At 40.7% G+C, this 13,663-nt stretch overlaps 1 protein-coding gene across 3 annotated transcripts in view; it reads right to left on the bottom strand.

Annotated features, from left to right (window-relative positions):
* LOC109958893 (phosphofurin acidic cluster sorting protein 2) overlaps positions 1-13,663 on the bottom strand; it is a 44,945-nt gene that overhangs the window by 20,994 nt on the left and 10,288 nt on the right. For all 3 annotated transcript variants that reach the window (XM_020597858.1, XM_020597865.1, XM_020597849.1), the window contains one exon: positions 2,528-2,615. In XM_020597858.1, the coding sequence (XP_020453514.1) occupies positions 2,528-2,615 (88 nt within the window). The remainder of the gene's footprint in view (positions 1-2,527; positions 2,616-13,663) is intronic.

The following is a 13,663-nucleotide window of genomic DNA, read 5'->3' as shown; positions in this document are numbered from 1 at the left end:
GCTGCAGCCAACAAACATGGCATACAGTATGTGCCCAAGTAATCCGTTCCCTCCAGTCAATCAAGCAGTGTTAACAGCTGAACTGAAGAAATCCATACACATGCATATAGCCTGAGATGACACCACACAAATCCATCTTCTCCTCAAATGAAAATGAAAGCTCCTAGACAAATGGTGACGTGTCATCCATCTTTATATACAGTCTATGTCCACCACAATACAGCAAGTATCATACTGTCTGTAAAAAAGCCAAGCAGTATTGCATCTGAGGTCTCAATGTACAAGCTCCACTTCCACTACCACTTTTTCCATGTACTGAGTAAGCAGCAGAAAATAAAGGGTGCTCTAGAAAACAGTCCTGCTGTGATACAATCCACCATCCCTAAATGGATGTCTCCAGCAATGTCAAAAATTTATAATGCATAAACCAAAACTGTAAAGAATAGAAACATTGCTTTAAAGAATTAAAAGGAACATGGGGATAAAAAATATTTAGCTTTGCTGACATGTGCAAAGCATTTAGATGTATTTTTCTGACCAGCCTAATGGCTCAATATGCTCCAGAGAGGGGCATGCTGACAGTATACTCAGTAGCTGCAGCTCCTGCTTTGTACATAAATCAAAAAATGGTAAATATCTGTCTGACCATGTCACTAACTTGAGCTCCACAAAGAGGCATTGTATGCACCCTTTTCTGATGCTCAGAGCCTGGTACAATGAATCAAGGCACAAAAGCTGAGCACTCTCAAACTGGCTGACATGCATTAACAATACAGAGCTTTGGCAAGGAAAGCTTGTACTGAATGTCCTTTGCACCCCCTTTCTCCTGCTACAAGTTTCTCTACTGTCTCTCTGCAGCCGGATGGGGGATCTTATAACCTCTCTACTCTACCAAGCTCCAGAAGCCTGTGGGAAAACAAGTTCAACTTTACACTTCTTCTCAAGGTTACTTTTTAAACATGTTAAATTGTCTAACTTGGCTCCCCTGTTTGCTGCAAAGACAGGAAGTCATTTAAGGTCAGATCAAGAGCACAGCATGGAAATGTAACTGAGGAGATTTTAATGGTGTTCTGAGGCTTCTGCTGTCACCCAACACTGATTTGTACACAGACACGCACACACACAAAACAATCATGTAGTGGACGTGCAGTAGTAAACCACAGTGTGACATAATGGGCAGAAAATGTGGCAGAGGTCTGTACGAGGAGGCCTAAGCTACTTGAAGTGCAGCAGTCTCCATGGCAAGAAAAAGAAGACTATCTCCAAGGGAACACAGAGCCTCCTACAGACTAAACTGCAATCTCATCATCCCTACTGCTGTGGCTTTGGCAGGCCATCCAAATGGTTAGCCATTACAGGAGCTGTGTGCGCATCAAGGCCACTTACCCTGATGAGACCCAGGGAGAGAAAAGAGACTACCACTGTATGCCGAACAGAGAACTGATGGCATGCAGTAATGAAATTTTGTCATTCACGGTCTGAAAACAAGCAAACAATTTCTCCGTCATCTTCTCCAACTGTCCCTCTAACCAAACGGCTGGAAACTGTGTTTAATGCTCCAGTTCTGGAGCTGTGGTGAAGAGAGCTTTGCTCAGCTGTCCTCAAGGGTGGCTCAGTAGAACCGGGGAGATTTCATGCTCTGGAGACAAGATAGGTCATGGAGAAAGCTACACTTGGTTGCCTTCTCATTCAGGATGACAGTAAAGTGGGGAGGATTTGTTTCAGCCGGTAATGCATCAAATTTCAATTAAATTTCATAATAACAGGGACAACTTTAAGAGTGGGAAAGGAAAATTGTCAACTACTGAGGCATGAGAAGAAATAAAATGGTGCTTTCTGTACTGAAACCTACCAGAAGTTGAAGATTCAAGGCTCTATGCTTAAAGGCTCAATACTTGAATATTACACAGGTTCACAACTGCTGATTTTCATTATAAAAGTAACTTATTTGTGCCTTGTTTTTGTTAATAGTTTGTTTCCTTATTCTTCTCTGTCTCCCATACAAGTAAATCCACACAAAAACACACAGGCACGAGTACACTGATAGGGGTGGGACATTCACAAGTCAAAACAAGCTCACAGATTCACCGTCAACAATGTGTCAGTCAAACAAAACATTACTCTGAGAGGGCGATACTGTATCCAGCCTTTCTGAAATACACACCCTGACTTCTAGGAATACTTTGAATTCCACATAAAGGCTATTATACAGGTAATCGTTGAATGGGAATGCGTTGCTACAGTGACAGTACAGAGGAAACAAGTGATAACAAGCTGTCATCCTGCTATTCTGCAATGAAGATGAAATAAATGTTTAACTCTGTTGCAGCAGACTTGTTCATTTGAGCACAACATAACAAAATGTCAATTTAGTGAAGTCCTTGTGAAACTGTGCTTTGTGATTATGCTCAACAGTGTAGAGTCCCAGCCAAGAATCGGTGAATCACAGACTCCAGACCATGACACACTTCTATTAAATGTTTTGCAATCGAGACTGTTACTCCAATCACACACGGGACCCACTCACCTGTATTTTGACAGCTATAGACAGGGAGCTGAGCTCTTTATCCAATTCTTTGAGGACAACCAGCTTTTTCAGTGTGAGGCTGCAGAGCCTGTGGGAAAGAGAAACAACAAAAGAGAAGGGGGCGAGAGCAAAATACAGATTAGTGGCATGACTAACACACCGTGAGCACACCTTCTTGACACGCTGTAGCACCTGGGGATGAAATACATGGCTGACAAAGCAGCACTCACTGTTGCCCACATTTCTACTTTTGTCAATATTCTTCCCAGAAAAATCTACGATTTTTGTGAATGGATGATGGACCTTCCTGGAAGGTGACATAACACAGATCCTTTGACAAGCTGTAGTGCACACTGGTCTTTATAATAGTAGAGAGCTGTCACACTAGGGTCCAGAATGACTAAGGAACAAAAAAGACAGCAAGTACAGAAAAACATACTGCTGTTAAACAGAAAAGCAGGTCCCAGTGGACATCTCCCAGGTCAGCCCTATTGTATAAAACATTTAGGCAATTAAAAAAGTGAGCAAGATACAAAGGCAAAAACCAGACACAAGATCAATTCTGTCTATTTCACAGGTATACGGTAATTTGTGAATCTCCTTTTTTCACCGGCACCAACTCCTAAAAAATACCCTGCTTCTATAGAAAGACACTCAACAAAAACTCAGCAACTCCCAAGCCAAGTTTGCTAAACTTCCTCCTGACCCATGTTTCCCATCAGTCTTGCTGCATTAAAATGTGATCAGTCTCTGCCCAAATTAAAGTGGAGGAAGAAAGACAAAGCAAACAGCTATCCAGTCCGGTCGCCTACTTTCCTTGAGAGCCACTTGGCAACACTAGGCAAGTATGATTCACCAAGACAAATCACTTTCTAATACAAAGGAAATTGTAGTGGGGCCCAAAAAGACAAAGGGGCTTGTGCATGTCATATGACCCATACAGTTTTTTCACTGTTGAAAAAACAGTGAAAATGGTTTTAAAAAAAAAAAAAGGTTGATTTTACTATGTGTATGTGATTTTTGTTTGATTATTTGTTCATAGCTTTACAGCCCAGGAATAGTGTTCCTGTATAGAAGTTCCATTTGGCCCAAACTGGTGAAGACATCACTCTACTACTCTCCTAAATGCGAGAATTCGAGTGTAAATTGCCAACCCACTTGGCTGCACAATTACCTAAATTGCCTCATGTGTGTTAGAATAACAAATCAATCTATTTGAGGCTGGAGTAATTAAATGTTAAAAACTTGTAAGCAGCGCCTGGATCCAGCATGCCTTATGGTCAGGATGAGTCACCTCACCAGTCAGCCGCAGGAGGGAGGGAGCGAGACAGAAGGGCTGATGGTTCAGCATCTCTATCCTGTCACATCTCTCTCTCTCTCTCTCTCTCTCTCTCTCTCTTCATAAGCTGGGATTTGCATGTACTTAAAAAAACTACAAACACTGAAGGGGTCACCTAGAGATTTTTTTTTTATTATTAGACAGAGGTGTTATCTCCACTCTTGGGTTGTGCTGTAAGTGAAACTCATGGCCATCTGTTCAGGCCTGCTGCCAGTCTGCCCCTGTGCACCTACTCAGTGCCAGTTCCCTTTGCCACCCCAACAGTGACTGCAGTGACACACCAGGTGTCACACAAAAACACTAATCAGGCAGCAGAGAAATACGCTGAAGGACTGTCAGTACAGATATACTGTGTATTTGAGGTAACAGGAATACAGGAGGGGCTGTTATTTATGCCATGGTCCCCCCCCTTGACTCAACCAGTACACACTCAGGATCAAAATAGGGGCCTGCAGAAGCCTCTTGAAAGATGCATTAATCCTCCATTTCAGCATGTCATTCCCACGTTCCTAGTGAGAATCTGGGGTGGGATTACACACGCGTCACTGTGCCGAAAACAGTGTTATCAATCCGCATAGTCCATAGAATCTGGGGGTGGTGGAAAATCTATACAGCAATCCCATAGTTCAATATTTCCGTGAACAGGCAGTGGAAAGCAAAGATAAGTGATCCATTTCTGTCTGCTTCCCGGCTGATAAGAGCCTAAGGGAGAAAATCCCTCTGGCGTGCACAGGGTTAAGCCAACTCATTGCCTGCCAGGATTTTCTGATTGGGATATCACTGTTACAGACTTTACCGATCCGCACATGCACATTAGTAACATGCTGGTTTTGAGCATACAATGAGGGTAGAGAAATTACAACCTCCAAAATTACTATGAAGCTTTAATCAACATCGTTTCAATAAAAACGGAACATTTTAACCTTCTTGAGGGCAGAATGTATTGCAGCAGTGATTTAGCTTATTTGATTTGTGACTTGCAAAAAATAAATAAATAAATAAATAAAATAAAGCGATTGAGTGTAGAAGTTTAAAGTTCTCTGTAGACTGTATATCTCAGTTCCCTTTCAGGACATTCTCAAGAGTAAACACACATTATTGTAGTGTGCATGCAAAAGCATGTAAAATCTAGATACTGACTTGGGGTAACCATTAATTTTTATTATAGACCAATCTATCAATTATCTTCTCAATAAATAGTTTAATGAGTCTCAAATAAGTGTCAATAATTTTTTTTTAACAATTTCACAGAATCCAAGATGCCATCTTCGGATGTCCCATTAACACACCACAAATCATCTGTTTACAGAGTTAAACCTGAGAAAACCAGCAAATCCTCACATATGAGAAGCTGTAACCATCAAATCATTAGTATTTTCTAGATAAATGATTAATCATTATCAATTTGTTGAAGATTAATTTTCTGTTAATCAACTAATCGATTATCAACCAACCAGTTCTGCTTTATATCTGTATCTTTTGATTAGATTTTGAAACAAGGTCTGGTTTTTATACTCTCCCAGCTCCACTGAGCTCATGTTTAACGAGGAGGGGGTATTAATAAAGTTGTGCCACAGGCACATGACAGACCTGTGACATCCAAGCCATTGCAGGTTATCTAAATCCCACTGTAACACGGCTTATTTTAGTAGATGTGTACATATTTTTCTATACGACATCTTCCATTACTGACATACACATACAAAGTAACTGACATTGGTGTTATGTCATGTCACAAGCAACACTTAGCGGCTGCTCTGATGGTGTCCAGTGGGCACCTGATCCCTCTACAGCTAAAAGCTTTAGCCTATCTAGCACCACTTGCAGCAACATGGAGTCGTGCTGTTCCATCTAAGCCCATTAACACGTCCAAGTCACTCACTGTATCGTCACTAAGTGTCGACCTTTCCGGACTCTAAAGTGAAGCGAGGCCATTAGATGACAAGGCCGTTTCCCTCAGGCCATTAGATTGTACAGACTGCTACCAGTGACATACCAATACTAACAAAGAAACTAAAAGTAAAGAAGCTTTTCTGGGTGAAATCTGATGACTAAGGTTTAGACAAGCAACCTCATCTATTGAGAAAAGAGCATAAATCTACACCATCATGTTTGTCAGCTATATAATTGAGCTGACAAACATGAACGGCTTCCTAACTATACATACTGTGTATGATACAGCAAAAAAGCCACAACAACCTAATCCTGATCTATTTGTTACCTGGCCATCGCTGCATTATTATGGGCTAACCTAGGCAGCATCAACATTCAAGTTAATAAATTAACAAACAGTGAAGCTCTGACAACAAAATCCGAATAAAATCACCTGAACATTGAAGGCAATGATATAAAAAAGCTGTGCCTAATGGTGCTACATTAGTTATGCAGCAATGCAGTTACAAGATAGAAAAGGAAGTGAGAGCTTGTGTTGAAACCACTGTGTTATCAAAGATGGTCCATCTGCGGCTACACTCAATTCCTGTCACATTTATCTGTGCTGGACAAACAAAACAACTTATCAAGCAGTAAGCTCAAACAGCTGCAGTCAAATATTTGGTTTTAGATAAGAGGCCTGTGATTGTGAATTATACTGCTTTTTTTGTTCTTATCTTTGCTGCTTCATCCATTTTCTCCCCAGTAATAATAAGACAAAATGCTGCCATGTCTCAACCAAGCTTGTCTCTCTGTTCCACTACAGACTTATCCACTTGCCCCCCCAGTACTGATGAAACCAAAGTAACTGTGGGACACACATTCAGCACAACAAATAATACTTTTTGTTAACCCCTTTCTGACCCCACCCTCCCCTGGGCTGTGTTAGGCTTTCTTTATCACACACAGAGCAACAGAGCCTTGCGTATGGCTGTTCGGTAAAATACTACATCTGTCTGGAGACAGCAGACCCAGTTTTTAGTACAGCAACATCAATAGATACTTGAAAAATGTAAATCCCAAATCTAATATCAACTCCCCAGGGCCTTAGCCTCTGCATCAGATTTGAGAAGATGTGACAGAAACCATCTGAAGTTAAAGGCAAGAACACTGGGAATACAGTGTTCTCTCTGTTCAAGTCATGGGAAAGCACGGACCAAAAAGGTCATTCGCAGACATATTGTAAGAAATAAATATTTAAAAGCTATACATGTATAAAAAACTGAGTACGCCTCTGGTCAATATCTCTACAAATCCTGTCCATTTAATACAATTTTATGTTTTTAGTCTTGCACAAATCTGTGGAACAGTGTTGTGCTATATTTCACAGAAGATCCTTTTCAGATGTCTCTGCTGGAGGGATTTTGTTGCCCTATCTTTCACTTTACAGTACTCCAAACGTGTCTCATAGGACTCAAGTTCAGGAATATACTTGGCCAGGTCTTAACTTTCACTTGTTTTATTCTTTAAAAACTAATGTGTGCTTTGGGATTATAGTCATGTTGGGAAAAACCTCTCCTGCGAGGCTTCTGGACACTGGTGGCCATCTTTTTATTTCACAATGTGGGTATACAAACATGCATCCACAGTGCCATCTGTAAATTTCATCTCCCCTACTCCTTTTGCACTCATGCAGCTCCATATCTCTGTTAATGGCAGTATGGCTCTTGCTATACCTCCTAACCACTGCTGCAACTTTGCGTCCACTTATGTTCAGTAGCCTGCAGGTGTTCTTGTACCTTTGTCACCTTCATGAAGTCTCAGTCTGGTTTCCTACTTGTTCAGGATAGATGAATAAGAACAAATACCCTACACTTCAAATTCAAAATAATAACATAGTTGTACATAAAAAAAAGACAAGGAATAATTTAATACTTTTCTGCACAGGGGCGTGCTCAATTTTGGTTCAGGTACAGTTCCACTGACAATAGTTCAAAACATCAGGTTTAGTATGTTGTAAAATACATAATTCATTAGATGCATGTCACTACATCATTCAGAGTGTTTCCTGCCTGGACTAGTTTCCTCAGAGAAGTCACATCTTTCAAAGCCAAGATGTGCTTGTGAGTAAGAATACCTGTGGCCTCTATTGCTACACTATTTCTAAACCACTTTAGTAACAGCAGCATCTGAATAACTTGTGAGAGTTAAGCCTTATATTTAAGGGCTACAAAGACACAGTCATCTCATGACAAACATTCCAAGAATGACAAAAACCCTGTGTTGATATATCTGTTTACACAAAATGTGTCTTTCTGCTTCAAACAAAAAACAAACAAACAAACAAAAAGCATCCATATAAAAACGCAAATACAGAAATGGGCCTTGATAGATGACAAATTAGGGTGCACGTCACAACACTGATAGAGACCAACAACCCCTCTCTGAGTTGAACAATATGCTGCCTAAACACAAACATACATTTGTAATTCTTTCACCTGGTCAGCATTTAAGTTGATGTTTAGCCAGTTCCATGCTCTCGGATCACTGCACAGCAACTGTCAGAGGCACAGCGCAGGGGAAAGTGGAAGATGTTGGGTGAGTGATGTAACAGAGAGCTGAATGAAAAAGAGACAGACTGTGTTTGTATGTGCTGGGGGGCTGAAGTCACCATCCAGTGCACCATTTCTCTTATACTCTGCTTGTGATGTGAATGCAGTCACATTCTTTTATTCATGCTTGAACATAATGCTCTGCATGAAATTCTTAAGGAATCTGTGTATTGTGCTGGCTTGTATGTGGGAGACTGACAAAAAACAACCTTTCTCTCCAGTCAAAGCCCATACTGAGGAAAGCCATGGCACTTTATCCTTTCACAGTACTATCATTTGTTCATGTCTAGTTGCATAACAACCCAAATAAAGGGTACACGAGTCTAAAAGCTACTTCTTGTTAATATTTCATTTTCCTACAGGACAAACAGGAATACGGCTATTCAAAGGAAGGGTTAGCAAATGCTGCTGGTGAGATTTGCTCAGGCAGCAAAACAAGTTCTTCTTTTCATTTGTTTATTTTAAAAATGTTATTCAAAGCCATTCAGACAAACTGGAAACCATGAGAGGAAGCACAAAACAAATCCCTACATTCTCTAATACATACCCACACCACCCACATACTGTAAATGTCCTCTAATAAATTAAATCCTATTATATTTTTGATTTGAAATTCACATATTTTAGGCAAAAATGGGGAAAAAAATAGAGATCACAAAGCACTATGCCTAAAGAGGGCACTGCAAAACAATGTGTGGAATAATGTTAAGTAATATGAAAATGACTTTTTGATTTTTACTGGAAACCGTTTTTTAATCCAATCTACATTATGAGTGATTGGGACTGACAGTTCACACAGTAGGATGTGCCATAAGAGCTCACTCTGCACTTAGGTTTGCATGCAAAATCTATTTTAGCCCCAAATATCTGGCTCTGTGTGCCAGATGGCCATACGCTGGTTGGGCTTCAATCCCCTGAATGAAATCTTCTCAAGGCCAGAGTGAAAGAGGAGGAAAAGGCTGTGAGCAGAGTACACAAAGAGAACAAGAGGAAGCTATTCATTTGAAAAATCCTGACTTCTGTTGCTGATTAGTTTGTGTGAGACACATCCTAATGGTCACAACAGCAACATAAATCAAGGTTTAAAAGCAGCAAAATAAGACTGAAATCAAAGAGATGCTAACATTACCTTCACAGAAAGGCTTGTGATGTGCCAGAGAGGTGAGCTATGTACCGCCATCTATTATGACTTTTTAGTATCAACAAATTGCTGAAGTCAGAGTTTAGCACTGAGGCTCAAATTATAAATATAATATTTAATCTTCTATAGCTGCAACAATGATCATCAGACATTAACTCTCATGATGCAAAAATGCAGATGGTGTCAATAATCAATATACAATACTAGGGATGCAACGATACCAAAAACTCCACAAAATCCACGACACAATATTTATCATAATATTAAAAAAATGAAGAAAAAAAAGATGAAAACATGCTATATACTGAATGACATATCAGCTTTTTTAAAAATAATGTATAAAAAAGATAATGCAACAGTCAGTAGCAGTAATTTTATGAAATAAAATAGAGTACAATTGCAGCAGCTGGACAACAAGTCACACTCACAGGAGAGCATCAGTGCTTTAGTACCCCCTCAGCAGGTTTAAATTTCTCTTAGTGTTCATGCCGACCGGTGGTCGAGTTCTCACTAGGCTACTAGACCAGTTGAAGTAAGTGAAGCATCTGCTACGTCAGTTTTAAACTCTGCAACCAGCTCGCAGTTATACTAATATAATAACCATAAGTAGATACCGTCATACTCCCATGACATTATTGAAACACTTTTCTATCGGCATAGTGCAATATTACAAATGTAGTTACATCCCTACACAATATTTAGTAATAAGAGACCACGTTAAGCTTGGCTAGAAGTCATGTGACTGAGCTACAGAGAGCCCTAACAATATTTGGTAGAAGTAGATAAGTATTTCTTATTGGAAGTATTGACATGCACTAAAAAGCCTTGCTTTCCATCTGTGTGGTGAGTGCATTGCGACAGCGGTTTTTTCCTGAGCTGTGGCTAAAAATGCATGACTTCCTTGTCAATCCTCAGGCACCAATTCTGCAAATCTTTGGACTGTCCAAGAAAACTTTACTGCCGAGTGAAACCCACACAGACACAGAGAGAACAAGCAAACTCATACACCCACTGGATTCAGATAGTATGCAGACCCTTTCATGTTTTCCATAATTTATCTTTCAGACTCTCAAAATGGATTCTGTTCATTTTTTTCCTCGTGGATCACACAATGACAAAGTGAAAACAGGTTTTTGTACTGGTTCATAAATTTATCAAAAATAAAAGACTGAAAAATCCTATTCACGTGAGTATTTAGACCCTTCACTTAGTACTCATTTAAAGTACCTTTGGCAGCCACAACAACCTCAAGTCTTCCTGAGAATAATGCTGCATGCATGGCACCTTTCTTTTGGAACTTTCTTCTTCTCTTCTTGGCAGAATTATTCAAGGTCAACCAGGCTGGATGAGGAGCATTGGTGCACAGCCATTTTCAGGTCTCTCCAGAGTTGTTCTATTGGCTTCAGGTCTGGACTGTGGCTGGGCCACTCCACGACTTTAACAGAGTTTTCCTGAAGCCACTCCTGTGTTTTCTTGACGCTATGCTTCGAATCGTTGTCCTGTTGAAATGTAAACCTTCGCCCAGCCTGAGATCCTGAGCACTCTGGAGAAGGTTTTCCACTCAGGATTGCTTTATATATTTCTGCATTAATCATTCCCTCTATCTCTATCTGGACTAGTCTCCCAGTCCCAGTTGCAGAAAAACATCCCCACAGCATGATGCTGCCACCACCGTGTTTGACTGTAGGGATGGTATTAATGAGGTGATGCTCAGTGCCTGGGTTTCTCCACACACACTGTTGGGAATTGTAGGCAAGTAGTTCAATGTTTGTTTCATCAGACCAGAGAATTCTGCTTCTCATAGTCTCAGAGACGTTTAGGTGGTTTTTGGCCAACTCCCAGTGGGCTGTTGTGTCTTTTAGTGAGGAATGGCTTCTGCCTGGCCACTCCACCATAGAGGTTTTATACTTGTATGGCCCTTTTCTATGCATTGTATGCACACTCAAAGCATCTTCACACTATTTTCCCATTCACACTCCCAAGCACTGACACATTCATACACTGTGACATCCATGGGAGCAATTGAGGGTTCAGTGTCTTGCTCAAGCACACTTCACGTGTGGACTGGTGAAGCTGGGAATCAAACCACCACCCTTCCAGTTAGAAGACAACCCGTTCTATCTCCTGAGCCACAGTCGCCCCTGGCTGTCCTTCATTAAGGTTCTCCCATCTCCAGAAAGGAACTCTGGACCTCATTAATAGTGACCCTTGGGTTCTTGGTTACCGGTCTGACAAGGCCCTTCATCCCTGATTACTCATTTTGACTGAGCAACCCGATCTATGAAGACGGTTGATGGTTCTAAATCTCTTCCATTTGAGAATGATGGAGGCTACTGTGCTCTTGTGCTCTTGCAATGCTGCAGAAATTCTCGTTTCCTTCCCCAGATCTGTGTCCTGACACAGTCCTGTCTCACAGGTCTCTGGACGGTTCTCTGGACCTCGTGGCTTTGTTTTCATTCTGACATACACCATGAAATAGGAGACCTTATATAAACAGGTGTGTGTCTTTCCTAATCATAACCAATAAATTTCAGTAAATTTGCACAATCAAGCTTGAGAAGCATCTCAAGGACTACTGATAGGAGTAGGATACACCACAGCTCCATTGCAGATGTCATAACAAAGGGTTTGAATATTTTCCAAATATTTAAACGTTTCAGTCTTTTATTTTTAATAAATTACAAAACACTCCTAAAAGATGCTTTCACTTTATCTTTGTGGAGTATTGTGTGTAGATTGATGAGGGGAAAAAAATCAATTTTAAGATGTCTGAGACATAATAAAATGTGAAAAACTAAATGGGTCTGAATACTTTCTGAATCCACGATTTTACAGAACTTTTTACACTTTCAAATCAAATCAAATCAAATTTTATTTGTGTAGCGCCAAATCACAACAAAAGTCATCTCAGGACACTTTACAAAGTAAGGTCACTTTATTATAAGATCAACTGATTAGTCAAAAGAACAGTAAAAGAAAGAAATCATTAACAAACACTGAACTTGTTACAGCCATATCATGGAAAATGGCAAAAAAAAAAGTTATAGAAACGGTGAAATTATTTTAAAAACCTAAGCTGCAACTGAGTGATTCATTGCAACAGGGAGACCGAACAGGTTTCATCACTCGGGTACACAAGCACCCTGAAGGACATATTATAAAAGGAAAAACAGATAAACAGATGAGATAAGCCAGCTGTTTCCGGGAATGCGAGAGAAGAGGGTGTAATAGCTGCACTCATATCTTTCATGATACCTTGTAATATGGTCTTTGTGAACGCTATGGTAATGGGGCTCCCCAGAGCTGTGGCAGAATATGACTGTTGTTGGGATTACCATTATGTAATACTACAGGGGGCCGGTGCAGTAGAGCTCAGTTCCAGATTTTATCTTGGTTTGTTGAGTTAGGCCAGTGCTGTCCATCAAATACCCAAATGGAAAGGTTTTTACTGTATATCTGGGATGTGTAAATCACCAGTTTGACCAGTATACTATTAGAGTGTGGGTGGTTAAGTAAATCCTTACCTCTGATAACACAGGGTATGCTCACAAGTTGTGTACGTTTCCTATTGAGACACATGGGGAAAAGGAAAAAGCCTTGTTTGCAGCAACAGGAAATGCAAGAATTAGGCAAATGTGTCACCCTAGTTTATCATCGAGTCCAGCACACGCTGTGAAAAAGAGCTTGTCACAGTACTACTGGCACCAAGCAAAACTTACAAAGTTTAAGTGGTGCATTACATCCTGCAACACCTCGACTCCCCAGGGACCTATGCACAGATCCTATTTGTGGACTTCAGCTCAGCTTTCAACACCATCATCCCAGACATCCTCAGCTCCAAACTGACCCAGCTCACTGTGCCTGCCCCCACCTGTCAGTGGATTACTAGCTTTCTGACAGACAGGAAGCAGCAGGTGAGGCTGGGGAAAACCACATCCAGCATCCAGACAATCAACACAGGTGCCCCCCAGCAATATGTGCTCTCCCCTCTGCTGTTTTCACTCTACACCAATGAAGTCATCTCGAAGGACCCCTCTATCAAGCTCCTAAAGTTTGCTGATGACACAACGGTCATTGGTCTCATCCGAGACGATGATGAGTCAGCCTACAGACGGGAGGTTGAGCAGCTGGTCCTGTGGTGTAGTTGCAACAAACTGGAGCTGCACATGCTC

This window comes from Monopterus albus, unplaced genomic scaffold (genome assembly GCF_001952655.1).
Source record: "Monopterus albus unplaced genomic scaffold, M_albus_1.0 scaffold3.1, whole genome shotgun sequence".
Taxonomy (NCBI): domain Eukaryota; kingdom Metazoa; phylum Chordata; class Actinopteri; order Synbranchiformes; family Synbranchidae; genus Monopterus; species Monopterus albus.
Note: the sequence above shows the minus strand (reverse complement) of the source record. Positions and strands in the feature narration are given on the sequence as shown.